Source organism: Coturnix japonica, chromosome 1, assembly GCF_001577835.2.
Source record: "Coturnix japonica isolate 7356 chromosome 1, Coturnix japonica 2.1, whole genome shotgun sequence".
In the NCBI taxonomy this organism is placed as follows: domain Eukaryota; kingdom Metazoa; phylum Chordata; class Aves; order Galliformes; family Phasianidae; genus Coturnix; species Coturnix japonica.
In genome coordinates this window covers 63,016,779-63,040,701 of record NC_029516.1, presented here as the reverse complement: position 1 = coordinate 63,040,701, position 23,923 = coordinate 63,016,779, and the positions used below count along the sequence as shown (strand labels likewise).

The following is a 23,923-nucleotide window of genomic DNA, read 5'->3' as shown; positions in this document are numbered from 1 at the left end:
GCCATCGATGGTAGTATCCCAATTGTGGGAGTCATCCCACCATGTTTCTGTGATAGCAACAATGTCATAATTTTCAGAGTGCATCACAGTTTCCAGTTCCTCCTGCTTGTTACTCATGCTCCGTGGATTACTTAATGGCTCCGTGCATTAGTATAAAGGCACTTCAGCCGGGCTGTCCGTCTCACCACCTTCATAAGCGAAGGTGGGAAGCCACAGAGTCAGAAATAGGAATAGGAAGCCACAGAGTCAGAAAAAAAAAAAAAATGCTATCAGTGAACCTTTCTCATAATAAATGGCAGATTCACCCAAATCCCACAGCGATGTGCAGGCGTACTGGATGGGAGGAGTACGTGCAGAGCATGTGTAATACTAGCAGATTCATTGATCTGTCTGGGCTCAAGAGTAAGTGCTTGTGGGACATAATAAACTTAGGCAAACAGATCCCTTTCCAAGAGCTGTATACCTCTTGCTTAGTGTGTTTTCTACATTGCAGAAAGTCTTTTGAGTCTATTTTCAAAAGTAAATTTCAGGCTTCGTTTCATCTGCATCACAAACAATGGCTTTTTGTTGTTGTTGTTGTTCCACATCAACAGATTCCTTAGCCCCTCCAATCAAGCAGAAAGCTCGTTTTAAAATTAAAGATGCAAAGTGCCACTTACGGCCCCGCAGCAAGGAAAAAACAAAAGATGCTGGGAAGCAGGCTGTGTTAGGTACGTGGCTTCTTCTAACACATAAACAGCTTCGTAACTTTGGTTGTTTGTTTGCTTGTTCACGTAATTTGTCTTCACATCCCAGTCTTTTCATATTTGGATTTGAAATTAAGATCAAGTCAATTTCCACACTGTAGCTGGACAGTGCCATGAATTTGGATATGGCAGTGTTGAGATGTCACCAGTTGCTTTGAAAAAATCGTTGTCCAAAACTACATAAATTTGGATTTAAGCTGATCCTTTTTCTGACATTGGTAATGACGGAAATATTTTGAGACAAAATGCTATGACCAATGCAGTTAAAAGAAATAGTGTTGGTTCAGTTTGTTTTTTTCCAACCTAAGTTTATAAAAGAAAGCATATACTAGAAAAAGCTATTACTCATCTGCATTATATTGAATTATTATCCATAAGACAACCCCTATATGGGAAAGTTATACTCAAAATCTGATTTTTCATAGCCTTAAATCATATGTAACATTGGAATGAGTAGTTATGCTGTGAGAAGAAAGGTTTAGAAGAAGATTTAGACATAACTGCAACAAATCTGAAATGTAAATATAAAAGGATTTATTAGTCTGCATCAAAGCATTCAAATGTTATAAAAAAAAAACACGTGACAGTAAGGTTTGGGGCTCTATTATTGCTATTTTCTTAATTCATTTTTAAGGTTAAACACATTTAAACAGATTTTCATGACATTTATTTCTTGTCCTCCATCTCCTTGATACAATGGAGTAGATTAAACAATTAAAGAGTACATTTTTGCTGTGCATTTCCACAGCCAAAATATCTGAAGTTCATTTAATATTAACTTGTTGCTTAGAGGAACTTAGCAGCTTACAGAAGACGTCTACTGGTGTTATATTCTGTGTTGTGAGTCTGTCTTACCACCCATGCTAGTAAGAAGTCAAATGAATGCTGAAAAGAGATTTTGAGCAAGAGATTGCTCAAAGAGATAGAACACCAGTTAGTAGTTTCTTGAGGCCCACACTTGTGGTTTAGTCTCAGGCCTGCCATTCTAATGAATTTGTGAAACTTGACTCTCTTGCTTGGTGTAACCACAAAATGACTGGATGTAGTATTGCAGCTCTTACCTGATTTCTCTAAATAGTTTCCTAATCCTTACAAAGAAAAGATACAGGAAATTACAGGCATTATAGGTAACACTAAGCAGCTGAGCATCACTGCACCAGTGCTTTTGCCTCCTGCTTTCACCAACAAAAGGATCAAAGTGTCTAACTGCATTTGAAATGTTACGAAACCGGTCACTGCATTAATAATAATGCACTGCATTAATAATAATGCAGCTGAGATATTGCTCATTAGCCTGTCACTTGCTGCCTTGCTACTTGATTTCTTTTTTTGTGTGGTTTCTCTCATGAAAGGAGGTCAATTCCCTTGTACAGACAACTGCCAGGTGACTTTTGTGAATCTCAAGTGTGATTCCTCCAAGAAAAAGCGCCGGGGCCGCAAGTCACCATCAAAAGAAGTGTCCCACATCACTGCAGAGTTTGAAGTGGAGATGAAGTCAGAAGAAGTCTCAGGTTTGTGAAAGATCTCTGAGTCTACAGAGAGAAACCATAATTTGATTCCTTAGTGTGTTGTTAGAATCTCTTTAATGCTATGTCATCAAGCTGCCATGTGAAACTTATAGCACGAGCTTCATTCAACAGCCTTTCCAAACTCAGTTTCCAAGATTTATTGAAAGGAATTAGGTATGAAATTAAGCCAAAGAAGAAAGATTGGACCTACAGCAAAATGCCCTCAAGGCCTGGAGTTAAGTCTTACATTTTAACTTAGCCTGATTTCCTCAGACAACTGAAGTGCTAATTGATGCACAGAGAATGTAAGGATTAACTAGAAGTTTCGTTACACTGACCCTAAAAATATCCTCCAATATGTAAGCTGCTGAAACTTCAGTCTGAGAATTGAACGTTTTTATGACACTTTTGATAAATTCATGTATTCGTAACAAACTTCAGGAAGAAAAAGATTTGCTGCAAGTTATTCATGAGGTAGGATATTATGCTGTAAAATTCAGCCAAAGAAAATGTAGGTTGAATTCTATAAACATGTCAGTCTTCAAAGGCAGATTTCTTAACCTGTGAGGATTTTCTCAGTAGCCAGGTAGTTTCAAATGGCCAATTGTGCTAAAAAGCACTTTTCTTTGTGTCAGTTATGTATTTCAATCAGAAGTGTGGGGAGAATTCCTAATCAGCTGAGTGGACTGAGAAAATTCAGAAACGGTGGAGATGTCTGACAGGACACCTATGTGGAAATACAGTGGAGTGGAAAATTCACCCTTCCTCTAATAGTGTACTAAAAAGCAGAGTACAGCATTGTTGTGCAGTGCTATCTTGATTCTTCTGTCTAGACTAGGTGATTTCTGCAGCCCTCTCCCTGTGCACTTACTATAACCAGATGTCTTAGTGATTGAGATACCAGTGCTCCACTCCCACTTGTAAGCCATGCAGCTCAGTTTGATGGACATCGGTGTACTACTGGCTGGCCCCATAAAAGGGCTGATTTTAAATACAGTGAGCTGCTTCTACAGTTTATATGCAGAAGGCAATGAAGCAAAGAGAGGAGTCACAGTGTACTGCAGTCTGAGCTTTTTATTCAGCACCTCTTTTAAGCATCAGTCTCAATTGCTTCTAGTTTTCTTATCGTTTCCCATCTAGACACCTGTAACATTGACTGTGTTCGGAAAAGGATGGAGCAGAAGCTGCAAACTGCAATCAAAACATTGAGGAAATCTATTAATAAACAGCAATTTTACATTCAGTTTTCTGGGACAGAATATGAAGTGGCTCAGAAGCCAGCTAAAGCTACTGAAGGGCATGAAGCTTGCAGTACAGGGCAAGTGCTGCAGGATGGGAAATGTGGTAAGTCCCCATTGATTCCATTCAGCCATACCCAAAAAAACACACTGCCACAGTATGCTAGCAACTATTTCCCAGTTACTCCCAGTATCTAATGAAAATACATGTACAGTTCTGTAAAACAATGAAATAGCATTTGCCTAGATGCTGTATATTAAGTTCGAATTTGTCTCTCTTATTTCTCTTCATCACCAGATAGTCTGTGACCTATATGTATATTTATCTTCAACACTCAGAAAGTCTGATTAAAACAAAACAAAACCAAAAAAAAAAAAGAAAAGAAAAAGAAAAAGAAACGAAAGAAAAAAAAAGAAAAAAAAGAAAAAAAGAAAAAGAATCTATAGAAATCTATTTTAACTTTGTGTGAAATATCTAATTTCTTTAAGCTTCTTCCACAGTTACTAGTCTGTAGTGCTAAGGCGATAGTGCAGAACTACTAGTGGCAGTTCTCAGCACTGCAAGATTTCTAATGACTTGGAGTCACATTTTCAGTATTACCGTATCTCTTTCTCCAGCTGCTTTTAGACATCAAGTCATTTACAAGCAAAAAGGAGTTAAGAGCAAATCTAAGAGATGCCTCTAATGAGTTGTTTCTGAGGCTGTTTTCATCATGTAGGAACAGTAATTTAGAAGCAGTTATTAAAAGGCTGCTGCCGTTAGTGTCTAGAAGCCCATACATTTTAACTACTAATATCCAGCAGAGAAAAACCTTAAACGTGTGTCCTGTTACCATAAAAGAGTACACGAACTCCTTTATATACTTATAATGCCTTCCAGTTGGGCTATTTGAGTGTCAAGAAAAATAAAACATTACACTGCCACCAGAACTGGTTACAGGAGACAGGTTTTCTGTATTCTTCCATAAAACTTACATGTAAATGCACATAATTTAAACTAAAAATTCACATCATTTCCCATACGTTATGCAACACTGCCTTACTTAAACTGCAGCATACTGTTTGCACACTGCATTGACTTTATTAACAACATAAATCTGGTAATACTTCGGTACAGTAGAATGCCATTTAAACAATAGAAGGACCTTGCTTGCACTGATTTAATTTGATTGCAGATCCCAGACAATCCTCTTTACATCAGGTGAGGATCCTTGCCTAATGCATGCAAAACTATCAGGACTATAAAGATCCATCTTCTCTAAACATTTAACATATAGGAAAATGATGTGATCAAAATGAAAGTCCTCATGCAGATTCCTCTTTTCTTTTCTCAGTTACCTGCAGCACGGGCACCTTTTATAGTGGAGAACATAATCAGTGCGTTCCTTGCTCACCAGGAACATACCAAGACACAGAAGGTCAACTTACCTGTGAGCCTTGCCCAAGTAATGATGGACAGGGAGTAGCGGGCGCCCGGAATGTGTCAGAATGTGGAGGCAAGTTTGATGTGATTGTAAAAGGATTAGATGTTGCCACACAGCCTGTGAGGTGTGGAGGCTAAAAGAGGGGAGAGCCATCCACACTTCTGTCTTGTAAAGGTAACAGAAGAAATCTCTGTTCTCTTAAAAGCAACATACAAAATGTTTTGGCTTGTTCCATTCACTGACATGCTGACATTGCCAACTGAAGGTGGGACCTGCTGCAGCAAGGTTATGGTATGAAAATGAGCAAGCCAAGCAAAGCTCCTTACTTCATGTCAGGTATGGACTCTGAACAGACATACCTCGACTTGTAAGGACTCATCAGGTATATTGCAATCCAGAGGGATAGTTTACTTGCTGGTATTGGTGAGTGTAATGAACCTGCTGATTTAGCCATTTGTATGGGGTGCAGTTTACCTGGTTTCATTGGCAGCAGTTGTAACTTTGAGATAGTCCTGCTGCAAGGGTCTGTACCTGGGCTCAGAGGTAATGACTATGTCAGTGCTGTATGAATTCACTGCAGCTTTTGACAAGTGACACAGCATCTCTGACTCAACCTCGTTATATATAAATTGGATTACGATGGTAATCTTTGGTTTCAGAAGAGAGCTGCAAAGTTCAGTTTGTAAATGCTTCTGTTGTAAGTTGTTCAAGATATATCACTGTTGATTATTTCATATGAATTATTTCACTGCAGATGAGAAAAATCTAGTAGCTTTTTGTCTTAGGAGGAAATCTGTCCTATCTGCTTTGACAGTTCTGACTTTAAAACTTATCCATATAATTTACATTAATGCTTACTTTGAGGATATCTAGAGTGAGCACACAATGAATGACACTTGAGAAACTGCCATTTTTCTTCGTTCACTGAATTAAAAAAAAAAAAAGTCTGGTGTCTCCAGTCCAACATATGGTAGATTTTGCTGATATGCAGGAACTATAATTGAAAAAACACTTGAAATGCCTGTACATTTTCATTACGTTGACTTTTGTTTGAACAAAATCCAACAAGAATATATCAGAGTTTGAAGAATGTTGATATAGTATACTGACAAAAGTAGCGCAACAGTTAGTGGGAAAAGGTTTCTTTATTTCACCTTTGGCAACAGCTCACTTCTATATACATCCTCAGGTAAGGACTGAGTATTAGTGCTGAAAGCAGCAAGCATTTAGCAGTATGAAAACACAATGGTACCTCTTCTTTAAAAGGATATCCATAAGCCACATTTCACACATTCTTAATTTTTACATTGAAATCCAGACCCATGTCCATTCATTAACTGTGTTCACTGTAGGGTTCAGTGGCCAGTTGGACGAGACCAGGAGGATCAGTTTTGCTATAAAAAATAAGTGCAGAACTGTCTTCAAATTAGCAGTGTTATGCCTCTGATGTCTGTGTCACATCACCCAATTTGTACAGTTGTACTCCAGCCAGGTGGGAGGGGGACATGACTAAATCCCAGAGATCCTGATCCCAGTAGTGTCTACAAGAGTTAAACTTTTGTAGGAACTTTGGCTTGAACTTCGACTTAAATTTGCTTTTGCTCAGGATTTCTTGTCCATCCTGAGCTCCAGTTACTCACGATGCTGGACGCCCCCAACATTTCCCAGTGTCTGGGTTTATAAAAAGCCCTAATCCCACATAGAGCTCTCAAAACCTTCAGGTTTTTAAGCCAGATTTTTTCTGTCTGCTCTTCAATTCTTATGGAAAATGAATTACGAAGTATTGTTACTAGGCAACCTCAGAGAACACCTAACACATGCCAGAGTGCTGATCTCCTCGCTGGAGCGGGGTGAATATATGTAGTAATGCCATAATCTTGAAAAATTTGACATCTTGATTCTCAGATACGTTGTTAAAGAGTAAAGTACACTAGCTAGCAAGAACCAAGCCTAACAAATGCCTATCAGAAGTTGCCTGGAGAGCAAGTTTTGAAGCTGCCTTGTATCTGTCAGTCAACTCATCAACAAAAACAAAAAACAAAGTGTTTTGCTTTTCACATATGACCACTTTCTGGCAGAACTTTTGACAAGCAGTAACTTTTGCAGCTGCCCAGAAAGCTGCTGGTGTCAGCTATTCTTCCAGACAGGTTGCTGGACTGGTCCCATCCAGATTGGTACTATTTCCATATCTATAAAATGGAGATATTAAAAAATAACAAGACTTCATAGATATGATACAAAGATTCACTTTTTCCCTGCTTTGAAAATTCTCAGTACTTTGAAATTCTCAGGTGAAAGGCTCAGTGAAAGTATTATAAAAACATCTTAATAGGCCCTTTCTGAAAAAGAAAATTAAAAAGAGAAGTAGGTAGCAAGGAGCTCAATAAGAAACTAGTCCTAATCACTGGCCCTGTTTTTAGGGAATAGTTACAGGAACAATAGATGCAAGTAAGATTAGAATTTGATCTGCAGCAGTCCAGTCACTTTTTTAAGGCAAAAGAAGCATTTCCAACTATGAGCTATATTTTGGCTCACTAACACAGATGATCATTTTCATTTCTAGGGCAGTGTTCTCCTGGACACTATTCATCAGATGGTTTTAAACCTTGTCGAGTCTGTCCTCTCGGTACATATCAGCCTGAACCAGGAAGGACGCTCTGCTTTCCATGTGGTGGAGGGCTTGTGACCAAGTACGAAGGTGCTGTTTCTTTTCAAGACTGTGAAACCAAAGGTGAATTTCATATCTTTCCATGATTGGTTTTTCTGCTGCTTGCCCTTTTATTTGTGAGCTTCAATACTAACGGACTTCTGAAGTCTCCAAAACAAACATAGTCAATGCACATAGGAACACTGTGTGTGATAAAATTAAATGTCCAGGCAATCTGTAAACTAGTCATGATCTCCCAAGGTTGTGGAGACTGAACAGTATTTATTGTATTTGGAATTTACCACAGGCACATACAGTATTTGCTCTGCAGCTGGGAAGTAAATCAGCTTCATTGCATGGCAAGAAATCAAACCAGCTTGCATCAGAGAATGATTTAGCCTTCCATTGCTGCCTATTTTTATTTTCCTAATTAGGAAAAAAAAAAAAATGCTACAGAAATTGTATGAAGTTAAGGATTCTTTTCAAACTATCTGGGCAGCAACTGTAAGTACAGAATGTGCTGCGTGTCCTGCAATGACAACTTCCAATGCAAATGCTGAAGAAGGAGTCTGCCCAAACTTATTTTAGCTTACTTATTTGAATTACATGCTGATCCTGGCAAACATAGGAACTTCCCTCTTGCTGTTGTGAAAGATCTTTTTGTTGTTGAGGCAGATACATATCGTCTTCCATTTTTACCAGCTCATAGGAAACCTCCATATCAAATATAGTGAGAGGCATGTGCAGCATGAGTTACTAGTTCACCAGTCTTCAGAAGAGAATTCTAGTTAGAAGGTCCTTTGTAATTGGAAATACTGTGAGCTTATGTCCTTTTTGGGGCATCGTGGATTAGTCCAGAGTAGAGGGAACATGTCTCTGCAATGAAAATTGTTATTTTCTGAAAATAATATGGTTCATACTTTGCAGTTCATTGCTCTCCTGGACACTACTACAACTCCACTACGCACAGATGTATCCGATGCCCTGTAGGAACTTACCAACCTGAGTTTGGTCAAAACTACTGCATCACCTGCCCTGGGAACACAAGTACAGACTTTGATGGCTCCACTAATGTTACACACTGTAAAAGTAAGTTGCATTTATATTAGCTGTGAGGTTCTGAACCGCAGCTTGAAGGTTCATTTGTCAGGTTGCACTCTTGTCTTGTATTTCCCAGTTAGCATATATCTGCTGCCACGTGGAACAGTAAAAACTGAAAGCAATGAGAGCAAAACCTGGAAAACTATCATTTGATGCATTTAATTGTTTTAGCATTAATGTCATTTCATAGAGTGCCAGCTGCAGGTTAAAACTATTGAGCTTTCAGATTCCCAGAGTTTTGCAGTGATGCATATTTCTGTCTCTGTAGAGCACAAGATCTTCTATGAGAGCAACTGCTACTAGTCGTTATAAAGTACTAGGAGGCACAGCCATGCATACTGCAAATGCCAGATAATTGCTTATGACAGTGAAATCTTCTCATAGGCTTTTTTGCAGTAAATTGCTTTTTTGTCTTCTGTCTTAAATTACCATTTTAAACATCTCCAAGGATTCCTGTGTAGTTGTATTTGATCTTTTGTGAACTGCTGCTTCTTTAAACTACAGCTTTTTTTCATCCCTAACATTCAAATTTAAGAGAAGTTCTCTATAACAGTTAGGTAACATCGTGTCAAATATTCCTGCGTACAGCTGCCATAAGTTTTTATTCTTATTAAGCCATCGTTGCTAATGTAATTTCAGTATATTAGTTATTCTCAAAGAATTTGAAGAAGTTTGATGGTTTTCCAATAAAGTAAAACTACTGATGTCACTTTGCTGGCTTAGATATTTTCTGTTTTCAGTCCAGTTTCTGACCTTGCAGAATTTTTTGATTAAGCAAAATATTTCAGTGTATGCCTGGTTTTACACAGTTGCGTAGGCCTGGAAAGACCAAGTTAAATAACTCAGTGAATCACACTCATGGCAAATTCAGTAGGAATTTTGAATACTCATAAAGTAATACTTCAGTGTATAAATTGAAATTCTTTAATAAGTTGCTTCATTTTAAACAAAGTAAATCTATAATCAAGGTAAGGTTACCTATTAGAATCATCACATGCATTTACCTAAACCAAGTTAAAAACCACATGAAGTTCAGTCAGAAAAGTTAAATGTCATCATGGCCTCAGTGGTAACCACTGTGTGAGTGCCTCCACAATGGGATCCTTGTTTACTTACCTGTTGGTTTCTTAATCAAATACCAAAGCAGTCTGAATGGAGGGTCATCTTACACACTGGAGATTATGGTCTCGCAAATCAGTTGCAATCAGCTCTGTAGGTTGATTATTGCTTTAAGGGTTTTCAGTGTTCAACAAAGAAGCAGCTGAAGAATGTATTGGTTTCGAAACCTGTGAGGAGAAGTTTAGGCTTGCTCTTGATGGATCTAGAGAAGCAGCTCAAATTATCTCATCAGCTAACACAAATGCTAATTTATATTCCTGCACAGACCAGCACTGTGGAGGAGAACTTGGTGATTATACTGGCTATATTGAATCACCCAACTATCCTGGAGACTACCCAGCTAACGTTGAATGCATTTGGAATATAAATCCACCCCCAAAGAGGAGAATACTCATTGTTGTGCCTGAGATATTTCTCCCAATAGAAGATGAATGCGGTGATGTTTTAGTAATGAGGAAAAGTGGTAAGTTGTCAGACATGGGTTATATAAATATTTATTGCAAACAGTCTGAGTGGAAAGTTCATACTGAAGTGGTGATTGTCCTCAACTTCCAGTGTTTCTAAAAAGAATATTGAATGAACTGGCACAGCAAGTTAAAACAGAACACTGTACCAATAACAATTAACAATTAATTATTCAAGTCTTGGCTGAATCACAAAGCACTTAATGGTCTTTTGTCTAGCCCAGTTATCATGTGGAATAAATCACTGCCATTCTAGAAGTCAATGCAGTAATGCTAAGTTAGATTAGGAGAGGTATCTCCTGACACCTGTACAAATTATTCTCTTACTTATCCTTTGTGAGTAAGTGCTGCAATTATTGCTAAATCTTTGCCACGGCACAGGGCAGGTACACCTGACACCTTCCAAAATCCAAATTTTCCCAACTTCATGTGGAGCAGGTACTGTATTCTTTCTTTGATTGCTCCTGAAGCTAAGACACCATTATGATACACTTCTCCTGCAGTCCTTTATAGGCATCCAACTATGAAAGGCAATTGTTGATATGGAACTTTGTTTAAAACAGAATATTTTACTTGATAAAATGGCATATTTCACTTGTGAAAACAATTTTCATCACTTTTTTCTTTAACCTTGAGGCCTTGTGCTGGCAGCTCTATATACGAGTACTAAAAGAAACCTGCTCACTATAGATAAGATGAAAATATTTCTGAATAGATTTGTTTTTTAAAAGCAAAACAATGGAGCAAAACAAATTAGTTGTCCTAATCCCAAACTGTGGTTCCAACAGTAACTAAAGCCAGGCAGATCAGGGAAATATTTGGCCTTCACTTGAGAACCAGCAATAGTAGCACAATATCAGCACTGAAAAATGAGGGGAGTTTTTCATATACGTGATTTTCAATTGCTGTATGTTTGGCATCATATAAGTAGTCCTTACAGATATTAATTATGTTTTATGAAGAGTCAGCTTCTAGTGCTACAGTGGAAAAACCTATCGCAGTTCCAGAGTTACTGTTGGATCCCCTTACTTGTAGTTTATTAATGGACTCAACCACAATAGTATGTTTGAATAATACAGCATGTTCTCACCAGCATGGTTATGTTAACCTCAGCTTCTCCCTGATACACACTTGCCACCCAGTCATATCACTTAGGCACACACAGGCAGATGTGGGCTGAGACAATCTCCAGCTCAGTGGTAGTGTTTGCACAGAGCAGGTAAAAAAAGCACTTTGTCTCTGTAAGATACCATTTTAAAAGCTATTTATTGGAGCCAACTCTGTAAGGAGAGGATAGTATAGATCTTTACATGGTACAAATCCTAAGTGGTGTAGCATCAAGTAGGCCTCTGATTCACACAGCATACTGGGCAAACCCTGGGCACAGAAGAGATTTTCCACATTTTGTCATTCAGCTATTATGGGATTTTCTTTTGAGGCCAAATGAAGTGCATCCCAGGGTCCCAAAGAAACTGGTTGATGTGATTGCTAAGCCACTCTCTGTCATATTTGAAAAGTCATGGCTGTCGGGCAAAGTCCCTGCTAATTGGGAAAAGGGAAACATCATTTTAAAGGTTGACATCTTTTGTATGAAAGAAAGACATGGGAAATTACAGGCCAGTGAGTCTCACCTCAGTATCTGAGAAGAGCAGAGCCTCCTGGAAGAGATGTTAAGGCACATAGAAGATGAGGAGAGGATCTGAGACAGCCAGCATGGCTTCCCCAAGGGCAAATCTGGTGGCGTTCCATGATGGGGTGACAGCATCAGTCACTCCTTCAAAGGAAAGGTAGTTGATGTCATCCACCTGGACTTGCACAAGGCCTCTGATGTGCTCCCACACCACATCCTTATTTCTAGATTGGAGAGATATGGATTGAACAGTGATCTATTCAGTCGATAAAGAATTGGTTGGATGGTCACAGCCAGAGAGTTGTGGTAAATGGCTCTATGTCCTGGTGGAGGTCGGTCACCAGGGTTATGACTTCAGACCAGTGCTCTTCAGCAACTTTATCAGTGACACAGATAGTGGGATCAAGTTCACTCTCTGCAAGTTTGTTGATGACACCAATCTGAGTAATGCAGTTGACACAACAGAAGGAAGGGATGCCATCAAGAGGGACCTGTACAGGCTTGAAAAGTTGGCCCACATGAACCTAATGAGGTTCAACAAGGCCAAGTGCAAGGTGTTGCACTTAGGTCAGGGCAATAATGTGTACCAAATGGGAGGAGAGCTCATTGTGAGCAGCCCTGCAAATAAGGACTTGAGGGTCTTGGTGGACAAAAACTGGACATGAGCCAGCAGTGTGCACTTGCTGCACAGAAGGCCTACTGTATCCTGGACTGCGTTAAAATAGGGATGCCCAGCAGGACATGGGTGATGATTGTCCCCCTCTACTCTGCACCTTGTAAGGCCTCATCAGGAATACTGTGTTCACATCTGAGACCTCCAGCACAAGAAAGATGTAGAGCTGGAGGAGAGGATTCAGAATGGAGCCACAAAGATGCTCCAATGGCTGGAGCACCTCTTCTCTGAAGAAAGGCTGTGAGAGCTGGGCTTGGTTAGCTTGAAGAGGAGAAGGCTTTATGGAAAACTCATTCAGCCATCCGGTATATAAAGGGAACTTGTAAGCAGGAGAGGGTCTGGCTTTTTACAGTCTGATAGTGATAGGGCAAGGTGGAATGGCTTGTAAATAAGAGAAGGGAGATTTAGGCTAGATGTTAGGAAAAAATTCTTTACCCAGTGTGTGGTGAGGCACTGGAACAGGCTACCCAGAGAAGCTGCAGATGCCCCATCCCTGGAGGCATTCAGGCCCAGGGTGGATGGGACCCTGGGCAGCCTGATCTAGTGGGTGGTAACACAGGGGTCCGTGGCAAAGGGATCGGAACAAGATCTTTAAGGTGCATTCCAACCTAAGCTATTTATTTTACGTTCTGTGATCCCTGAAACAACTCTTATCATTTCTACTGTCAAACAAAAACAACTTTCTTATGAGAACTAATTGCTGAATAAATAAAGGCAAGGCCAGGCAGGTGGTGTAATCAGCTGTGCCAAGTGAGAATTGCCTGTAGACTCCCTTCTTCACATGCTCTGGCTGAGGTGTTCTGCAGCCATGTGGTTTGCACAGTATAGCACAGCACTGGCCTGGGCACACTCACATTAACTCTTCTTCAGAGCTCAACTGCTTATTGCTATCAGGTTAACTCCCCAAACTGGGAGTTCTTGGAGCTGCTTATCACATCTGCCTGGGGTGCAGCTGACTTGTTCTGGTCTATTTGGAGCCAGTAGTACACAGAGTGAGTACTATTGATACTACTTTTGTAAATACTAGAAATGAACTTGTCTTAGGACAGAGAAGAAGGATTCTTATTACCTTTGTAGAAAAATTTCTTTCTTCTCTTAGGCAGATGAAAGAGTGCATACCTTCTTGTCACAAAAACAAACAGCAACAAAAAACTTGGCTGTGAGGCATATGTAAACTGAGAAGTGTTTTGTCAATTTGTCATTTCTGACCTTGAAATTAGGAAGAGCACAAAGAGCACAAAGAGTTGTTTTATCTTTATGAAGTTTTTTTATTTAATATTTCCTAGCTTCTCCTACTTCAATTACTACATATGAAACGTGTCAGACTTATGAGAGACCTATTGCATTTACTTCAAGATCAAGGAAGCTATGGATTCAGTTCAAGTCAAATGAAGGCAACAGTGGCAAAGGATTTCAAGTTCCTTATGTGACTTATGATGGTGAGAGTGGGATTGTTTTCCATCTTTGTGCTGTATCCGAAATGCATAACACTGGCTTTCGGAATCTCTCGTTCATGTGGTGACAGAGAGAGAAGAATGGAGACAAAACTTCATGTAACTTTTTTCAGTCCATTACTTCCAAATTCTTTACAACTGGATTTACATGATACTAATTTTATATTAACTTCTTTTCCTAATGTTTGAAAGACAGATGGCAAGTTACACAGGATTCTTTAAACTTACACAGAATTCAGTGAGACTCTTTTTAATGGTCATTTATCATATGCAGGATCAGAAAATTATTAATTGCTGTACATTTCAGGAAGCCCCTTCATCAAGCCCTACTGATAATCAACACAGTCATTAAAAGTATAAGTTAATAAAATCACAAGTTCAACAGAGAAAAGCAATGATGCAAAGGAAATGTCCTTTAAGTAGCCATTTCCATAAACTCAACACATTTTAGACCATTCTGGCTCATCACATAGAAATAAGTATTGAACTGTATATTTTGGACTTTGGGATGATTTCTGTTTTAACAAAATTAAGAGTTCTTTATGATATCCTTGGCTGTTAGCCCCCCTCTTTTCCAATTAGCACTGCAATTTTGTGGTAGACAAGATATTCCATGGTAAGCTGAGGGTCGGCATCTATTTGAGAATCAAAATGAGAGCTGTTCACAGGAGAGAAAACAGGGATCTGTTCCTGTCTGTGTTGTGTGTAGCCTTTGACAGTTATTTCATATCTGTGGTCTTGTTTCTTTGTTTATACAATGTAAATAATAAAACACCGTTATGTGGAGGGAGTAGCTTTCAAAGAGTAAGTCAATATTCACATAGAGAATTGAAAGCTACTGTTCAGTACAGAATTCTACATTTTACTGTGATTAGATTAGACCACAGCAGGAAGAGAGTCACTGAATAATGAACTGGATACTAAATATCTCATCTTTGTCTCCAAGAGGAAGTCTAGATAATGAGTCTCTGTCTGGCTGTTATCCTCCCAAAGGATATCACAAACAGTCACTCACTGATCTTTATTTTTCAGAGGATTACCAACAACTAATAGAAGATATTGTTCGAGATGGACGATTATATGCATCAGAAAATCATCAAGAAATTCTAAAGGTATGAAAATTCTTCTTTATCTGAGGCTAACCAGAGATTCCTTTCACTAAATATTTTTTCCAAGGTAGTTCTCATTACCCTCATTTGGATTGTAATATTCAAACCTCCACTGTGATACCAAATGAGATTCTCTCTTTTCAGAGCTTTATGGTGGTATTTGAACTAAAACAAAATCATTAGCGCAGTTGGGCTAAGCACACATCCACATCCTTTGCTGAAGCAAGAACTAAATGAAACAAATGCTAATGTGATTGTATGTTAAAAAAAATGAATAACTTATTGTTCAAAGAGTCTTCTTCAGCCTCAGTATGGCATATGTTTAAATTAGTTTTTTAAACAATAAATCAGAATTTCCTGTGCATTAAAAAATGTATCCACCTAAACCACTGCCCCGCCTTGACAAGATATAACCGTAATGTTGTAGGCTGTTCATGAAAGGATTTTCAAAAGGCAAGATAAATGGTTTTCAAAAGGAGAGAAAGGCTGCTGTGCAACCTTTCTAACCTGCAAGGCTTAGAGTCAGCTCTCCCGGCTGTCCCTGTCCCAACCCTGTGAGTATTCATTCACTGCATCTCTGAGGTCACTTGGGATTCAGGCACAGGCTCAGCTGATTCCCTGAAATAAGGCTATACCAAAATACAGGAAAAGGTCCTGAAGGAGATCAGTGTTTTTGAAAAGCAGCCTTCTTTCTTCCTTGTGGAAGAAAGGTCCTGAGCAACAGCATTAAAGAGGCTGGAAGAGCCAACAGAGGCAGCTTGCCATACTAATGCCTAACTTCTGCGGTCAGTTTGTGGTTAACCCAACTGCTGCTCTCTCAATTCAGTATCTTCCAGGAACAGAAATTGCAGGAAAACAAACAAACAAAAAACCTGAACTAGACAGATTCATCAGTATAAAACCCCATATCAACATGGAGCAGCTTCCTTACACTGCTTTACCCAGAATCAAGTTCTGCAAAAAGAAACAAGCTGACTGTTGTTCATTATTTATGACAGATGAGCACAAACTAAATCCCAACAGTATTTTTATATAATACGTATGTTGTCTCCCACAGGACAAGAAACTGATTAAAGCTTTGTTTGATGTGTTGGCACATCCACAGAACTATTTCAAGTACACAGCGCAAGAGTCAAAAGAGATGTTTCCAAGATCATTTATAAAGCTATTGCGATCAAAAGTTTCCCGATTTCTACGACCATATAAATAGTGGTATTCAGTTTGAGGTTCTTTTGCATTCCTGTTGAATATCATCTTTCTTCCGTAGTAGAAACATTTGGTAATTTAAAGGCTCTTTTTCTGCAGCCTTTATTTTCAATTGTATATTGAAGAATACTTATAATGCTTCATAATCATTAAACACCAATGTTCTGAGTGGGCTTTTTACTGCAGAAAAAATACTGTGGATCCTTGAGGGCATCTATTTGAAGATCAAAACTTGTATCTGCACTTGTGCATCTTCACTTTCCATTTGAAACTACATTATGTAAAAAAAATCTTTCTACTTGTTTTATTTTCCACCAAAAATAATTTCCTGCAAAGCAAAGAAGGCATCTGTTCAAATCTGATGGAACTACCTACCAATAGGTTCTGTTGAAGTAAGAGGTATGGAGCATGAATAAGGTTTGGATTTTGAATTGCACTTGAAGTTTAGAAGAAAACAAAACAATCTAAATTGTGTTACTTCTCATTTGTGGCTTAGTGGAACCTCTGACCAATTAGAAATCAAAAGGGAAGAAAAAGGAGTAAAAGAAAAGAATCAGATGTATCATTTTGTTTTATGAATTCTGTACAATTGAGTGCCATGCTGTGTGCTTATGTTTTTGTCTGTCCTCTTCTACACTTCTTCAGAGGGTTGCCACTGTACGTTACTGCATTGGAATGGATCAAGCTATGGAATTCTATCCATCGGTTGGTCCCTTTGGAGGCAGTTATGATAGAACAGATGAGACAGGAACAACACCAACAGAAGTTGTAGTCTGTTTTTCTTTCCGTTAATAGAGCATCTAAATGAGTACAATATATAAATATATATATACTTCTATTTGTGGGTACATTAGTAATGTTATCTTTAGTTACTGTAAATATTATTCATGCTTAAATCTTTACTCCCACACGCTATAACTATTTGTAACTTTGCTTAGATGATCAAATGACTTCTCCAAGTGCTTGTCACTTCCATTAAGACAAACCCTTCTGGAGTCCTTCTAACACAGGATAATGGTTTACTAGGGCATTCTCTTTTAACACATTATTCCGAGAAAAATAGCATCAGTTTAGATGTGACTGCTGGCCGGGAAGGGGGCAGTTATTGTCTCTTGCTTGGGTACCCCACACAGCAGACCAACGGTTACCTGAGGACAGAACACTTGTGAGGAGTTCACCAAAGAGGATATTTTTTTCAGATCTGCCATCCCTGAACTGCTGGGGACATACCTCTGCCACAGGCCCAAACTGCAAGGGAACAGTGCAGGAACACAGTTTTGCAGCCCAGTTTGATGAGTTGGAGGATGGGTGCTGCAAGCAGAGGCTTGGAGTCACTGTGCCCATCAGCTGCTGGGATTATGCAGTCTGTAAGAGAGCATTAACCTTGTGGTCAGGTTCTCCTCACAGCAAGACACATAACTGGGGTCTCAGATGATGATAAAACCCATGTTTCCTCCTGTTTTCTGGCACAAGGGCTAATTTCACAGAATCACAGAATTCAGTGAGAGAGTAGCTGTTTTTATTGGCATTTCAGCTTCTTTATTTTTAAGTAAGTCCCTTCCTCTTTTGTATCATTTCCCTTCTGATCCCACAAGATTATGATGTGCATAAATTAACTCTCATGCCAACATCCTTTCAGAAAGACATGTGTAACTGGTTTTTTTTTGTGGGTTTTTTTTTTTTCATATCTATCTTGTAGTTCAAAATACCCTTGGATGCTCTCAAAGAAAGTATTTGGGGTAGATAAGGCCAACAATTGTACTTCTTACACTTTTTTTTTTTTTTTTTTTTTTTTTTTTAATTCCCACCTCCCAAGAACATGAAGGTGTATAGTGATAATATTTTTTTTTTTTTTTTGTCTTTGAGCAAGTTCTGTTTAAATTTACAAACTTGTTTTCTGTTGGCTTTGAGTGGTTGGCTATTTACAAACAGGACCCGAGGAAATGGCCACAGGTTGTACCAGAAGAGGTTTAGATTGGATATAATAAGGAACTTTTTCTCTCAGAGAGTGGTCAGGCACTGGAATGGCTGCCCAGGGAGGTGATGGAGTCGCTGTCCCTGGCAGTGTTCAAGAGGCATCTGGATAAGGAGGTACAAGATATGGTTTAGTGGTTTGCTGTAGCTATGGTGATGGGAGGACAATTGGACTAGATGATCTTGTAGGTCCTTTCCAACCTTGTGATTCTATGATTCCATGATTTCATTTCTAAGAGACACATTAAATATTCAGTTGTGTTTTTCTACTTGGCCATCCTGAATTTTTACTTGCCTTCTTTCCTTCCCTGTTGAAGACCATAATTTTTTTCTTTCTGTGCCTCAACAGTTTCAGCTTAGTCTAATTTTTTTTTTTTTTTTTTTTTTTTTCCCATATGTGGATTGTAGGTCTTTGAATAACATTCTCTTTAATCTCTATATATTATATATGTATATATATATACCTTTCTTTCCAAATGTGACACCTGCATAAAGGTCAGAAATGTCTTCTTTTAAAGGCTGTTTTATTATTATTAATTATTATTATTATTATTAATTATTATTATTATTATTTGGTGATGATGTTGCAATTATTTTTCTTAAATATTCATGATGGATTACTAGAGGTGGATATTTAAAGGAGACTGTATCAGTACCAGATCCAATGCATGCCCAGAATGAAACAAGTTATGTGTTTGTTTTTCCCTTAGCAGAAGTTATCTGAAGAAAAAAATATAAATCCTAACAGTAACAAAAGTCTTTTTAGATAATCACACGTAAGGCCATAGTGAAGAAACTATTTCAACCAAACCAAACCTCAAAGTCTGATAGGTCTATCCAGAATGATTGGAACTGGTCAGGATTTAAGACACGCTGCTGAAAGTTACTTAGCAGTTGTTTAGAATTCTAACCAAAGATCACTAAATTTCTGAAGAAAACTTCATTGTTTGCTGAACAGTGAACAGTGACCTGGCTTCAGTAAGTTGGCTTCAGTAAGTGAGCTTTGGAAACCTGATCCTGCACAGTGAGTTTTGTAAAATCCCTGCTAAACTTCTGCTTAGCAACTCAGGGTTGAAGGCACAATGCCACAGCTGTCATGCAGGACAAGCTTCCTCTTTAGAAAAGAGCTGAAGGTAACTGCCTTAAAGGTCCATAGGCTACTGGCAGCACCATAACATTTTCCATGAGGAATCCAGTGCCAGAGACTCTGGCACAGACTTGTCGTGGTCATGGCCACTGTTACTGGGACCTTGGTACAATTGTGAGAGGTGAATACATAAAGGACTGTCTACAGTTTGCTCTGGTACAACTCTGGCTGACTTTCAACCATAACAGAGAAATGTTGTGTTTCATCTAGTTCAGGCAGCCTCAGAGGTGCACACTAGCTCATTCTCCCTGGAGCCACGGAAGGTCAGGGGCTCCACGGTCAGGACAGGGCTCTCAGTGACTTCTGGAGCAAATGTAGACTTTGTGTTGCTGTGAAAGAAAGAACAATTTGGCCTTCAAAAGTATACAGTGAAATGCCTGGGAATATATAGGAGTTTCATATGTGATATATTTAGAAAGCAAGCCAAATTTGAATGCTTACAGCTCTGTATAAAAAAAAGCCATCAGATGTGCAAGTTTTTCATGGAAAAAAAAAAAAAAAAAAAAAGTAATGACAAGTGGTATATAGGAGTGTCTGAACCAATTTCAGCTGATTTTTATGACAGCATATATTTTTTACATGAGCTCGAAAAGTGAGAAATGTTTTGACAAATCTCATCTAAAAATATCTCATTAAAAATATCTTCAGAATGGCATAAGGGTTTTTCATACTTGACAGTTACAGAAACTGGTATTCACCAAACAGAAGGTGAGCAGAGCTCTTCTTTTGTTAATATCATGTAGAATGTTTTCACTCTACAGAGCAAAAGCCAGAGAGCATATTGTTACTATGCAATAACAAGGAATGACTTAGACAAAGTTGGGAATCAAAAAACATACCAGCAGGAATACTGCCTACTTTAAGAGCTTCCTGAAATGAATCGGCACATGGCAGAATAGCAAATTTTGGCTTTTAGCCTATATGAGAAATATTGCATTTAAACACATTCAGTAAACACAGAGCTGTATCTGCTGCCACAAACATCACGTTGCGTACAGACCATGTGTAACACAATGTTTGTGTCACTGCAGGAAGGCTGAAGAAGTATCCATTTGCGATTACACAATTCCACATCACAAACAAACCAAGCTTCTTATTTTCAATTTGCAAACGCCTGTACGCTTAAAAGCTGCATCTGTAGCACTTAACATTTTAAGCCTCTCCTGCTTTAAATACTGCACTTTTTTTTAGTGAGGTGACTACTCACTAAATTACCTAGGCATTCTCATCAAATAACAGCCTGCACACCTGCTGTAATCTAGGGGATTGCAACAATCAGAAATTGCTAATAAAGCCCTAAGTCATGCCTTCAAAGTGCTTGTTAGTGATTGCTGTGGGCAGGGTGTTCCCGCGTGTTGTTTGAGTACAGGAAGTACCAGGATTCTCTGCTCAGTAGAAGATTGCTACTTGTATCTTGCCTGCGATAGCGAGATTTATTCTGCCTGAAGATTTAGGTCACCAAAACTGGACTGAAAGAAAACTGCAGTAACTTTCAGCCCATTTTCCTGCCTACTTTCCTTCCTCGTAATTTAGTAGCATTTTACCTAACGCCTAGCTTTTCATAAGAAATTTTACTTATGCTTTCTCCATACACTAAAGTTAAACCATAGTGTTAGATGTACTGAAACTTTAGACTGATCCTTCCTATACATCAGTTTTGTAGTAGTTTTAAGTAGGCTTATCCTAGGAAGCTCATTTTAATTTACTTTAAATTAGTTTTACATTAGCTTAAATAAAGATGTGTTTGGCTGCAGAGTTTTCAAAGGCTGCATCTTGATTTGGCAGATGGTTTTGAAGGAGCAGAGCTCAGCTGTAGTCCTCCATTTCTACATAGAAGGAACAGATGATGCCACATGAACAAGAAACATACTTCCATGCATTAAACACTCAAATAAGAAAGTTTACCCCACACTCCCTTTCTATAAACAACCCAGTTCTAATCTTCAGGAGCTAAAGCGGTGGTAGGATTCTTCTAAGGAACTACTGCCTGGTCTTGGCTGCAAATCCTAACTGGCCTGCGAGAGTACTTGTGTCTGGACTCTAAATACCTTGGAGTGCTCTTAAAAAAAGAACTGGGGTGAAAAATATTCAATAGGTAAATTCAGTGGCCAATTTCTCAGCCAACTCAGAGGTCTGGATTTTCCATATTCTGAACAGTGGGTGTGAGCAACATGCTGTTATGTGTACTTGTGTCATTCTTTTGAGTAGTTGCATTATTTTTTTCCTATAGTTTAAAACCACTGTTTGACAGGAACAGTAGTGATTGGAGAAGTTCTGTAGATTCTTAATACTTTGAGACATTAATGAAATAGTTTTCTAGGATGAGAGACTGTCGTAAGCACTTGCGGAAAGGAAAAAAATACTTTTGTCTCCCATAAGAACGTATGGAATTCTGTAAGGTAATAGAAACGTATCCCTCAGTATCCAAATTCTGTTTGGAGAAAAGTCTCATGTTTTGTCATAACGCTTTTCATCTGACTAGAAACAATCTGGGAAATAAACTCGCAAGGAAAAAAATACGTTATCTGGATACCTGAATATGTACAATTCCAGTTTGTTAGTTCATTTATTTATTGTTTCATCACTATACTTTTAATCTATAAAGTTTAATATGTAATATACAAGAGTAAAATGTACAGAAGTACCTGTAGATGTAATAATTTAAACCACCTGTATTCAGAAAGCAGAGATAACAAGTTTAAAGATACACAATTGCAATTCAACTTTAGCTGAATTTCTCAGTATCTAGGAAAAGATGTGGCTTTGCTTAAGTAAATGTTAATGATTGTGAAAATATCTTTTTTTTTTTTTTTAGTTTATTCTTGTTACTTTTTTAATTAAATTTATTTTGTAAATATTGTTTTCTATGTTTTATACCTTAGAAAGGCCACTAATTCACATGGACAGCAGCAAAAGGTACTTACAGGGCACTGGTGTGTGTGGTCAGTAAGTCAGACTCATTCTGCTGGATGACTGCTCCTGTTGTTTCTGCAGTCTCACTGGTGTCACGGGAAGAGTTTTCTGGGACAACTTAACCTGCTAGTTTTCACTGAATTGAATATGAAGTGTCATTCAGAAGTGCTTACAATTTTCAGAACATATAAAGAATACGTATTTTAAAGTTAGTGCTAGTTCTTAGTAGAACAAGAAACAGCACAAAATTCAGGGGGAAAAAAGGGAATTCAGGAATGATGCCCCAGTATAGCACAAAGATAAGGAAAGGCACAGTGTCTCTGCACTCTAGGGAGCAGTGGAAGTGATAAATCAACATACTGGATCAGATCATAGAGCCTTTTCTAGGTAAAACTGTCATTGAGATCTGTGAGAGTTTTACCTGCATTAGGTTCACCGTGATCTTACCCATTGCCTATTAAATAGGAATTTCTGGTAGACTAGATATTGGGAGAAATATCCAGATATGTAATATTGGTTACCGTAACAACTGGTTAAGTCTGAATAGTGGGCATGAGTGACATTTTGGATGAAACCCTTGTAGATGCTGCTGGGACTTCTAAGCTTTATTATCAATGTAAATTATGTACAAACAGCTATTTCCATATGAAATGTATCATGGTAGTTTAGAGCAAAGATAGTGAATAACTGTACAAAATTTGATACTTAGAAAATAAAATACTGTGATCTAAGCTTTACCAATATTTTAAAAATACTGTCAGATTCATAGTAGAAAATGTTGTTGTAAATGTACCTTATAAGAAAATACACTTCCTTTTACCTCAGTATATTAATAGCTTTGTTTTCTATGTCAAAGCTCAAAATGAAGCATGTAATAAAACTTTTGTTAAAATCACTTTCATAATAAACATAAAATGGAATGGATATCTTTGCTGCCATTTATTCCTGTATACCTGTGTAAGGCTCAACACACCAGTGTAAAGTAGATAAGGATCAGAAGACAAATAATCTTGTTGATAACATCTGTATTTTTAAATCTAGTTTTCATCTTCAGGCAACAGAGAACATTTTCTTTCTTGTCAAACAACGAGCTCAGTGCTGGGACAGAGTCATGGACAGACCAGAGACATATCAGCTGATTCCCTCCAGGACTTGAAAGAAACTCCAGTTTCTTAAAATAATTTCTTATGTAACTCTGTTTATCTCATTCAGATGGAAGGAAGCTCTCTTCCGATGGTGGCCTGATGGGCTCTTACCATCACAAGCTGCTGACGAGAGCTGTGACTTCCAAACTTAAGCTGCCTTTCTCTCTGAGGTCTGTGTAGAGAGGAAACCATGCTTGCACCCAAAACACTGATTTAAGGAGAGATCAAGAGTGTATTTTCCCCCCTCTAGCTCTGCTGTGGAAAAACTGCATTTGCACAGGTCCTTCTCCTGCTGACTTTAGATATAATTACAGCTAAGCAATCCATGATTTGTCGGATGCAAAACTGGATGTTGATGAACCAAACAGAACACAGAGCATCTGCAGTGACATGACTAGCTTTGTCAAATGTTCATTAGATCACCT

At 38.3% G+C, this 23,923-nt stretch overlaps 1 protein-coding gene across 4 annotated transcripts in view; it reads left to right on the top strand.

Annotated features, from left to right (window-relative positions):
- SCUBE1 (signal peptide, CUB domain and EGF like domain containing 1) overlaps positions 1–18,114 on the top strand; it is a 201,089-nt gene extending 182,975 nt beyond the window's left edge. For 2 of the 4 annotated variants that reach the window (XM_015869916.2, XM_015869933.2), the window contains 10 exons: positions 594–710; positions 2,120–2,257; positions 3,395–3,598; positions 4,827–4,988; positions 7,480–7,647; positions 8,491–8,652; positions 10,049–10,246; positions 13,837–13,989; positions 15,037–15,116; positions 16,171–18,114. In XM_015869916.2, coding sequence (XP_015725402.1) covers positions 594–710; positions 2,120–2,257; positions 3,395–3,598; positions 4,827–4,988; positions 7,480–7,647; positions 8,491–8,652; positions 10,049–10,246; positions 13,837–13,989; positions 15,037–15,116; positions 16,171–16,323 — 1,535 coding nt within the window. In that variant the 3' untranslated portion in view covers positions 16,324–18,114. Of the gene's footprint in view, positions 1–593; positions 711–2,098; positions 2,258–3,394; positions 3,599–4,826; positions 4,989–7,479; positions 7,648–8,490; positions 8,653–10,048; positions 10,247–13,836; positions 13,990–15,036; positions 15,117–16,170 lie in introns of all 4 variants that reach the window. The other 2 variants (XM_015869923.2, XM_015869913.2) reach the window with 1 other exon arrangement.
- The last annotated feature ends 5,809 nt before the right edge of the window (positions 18,115–23,923 follow it).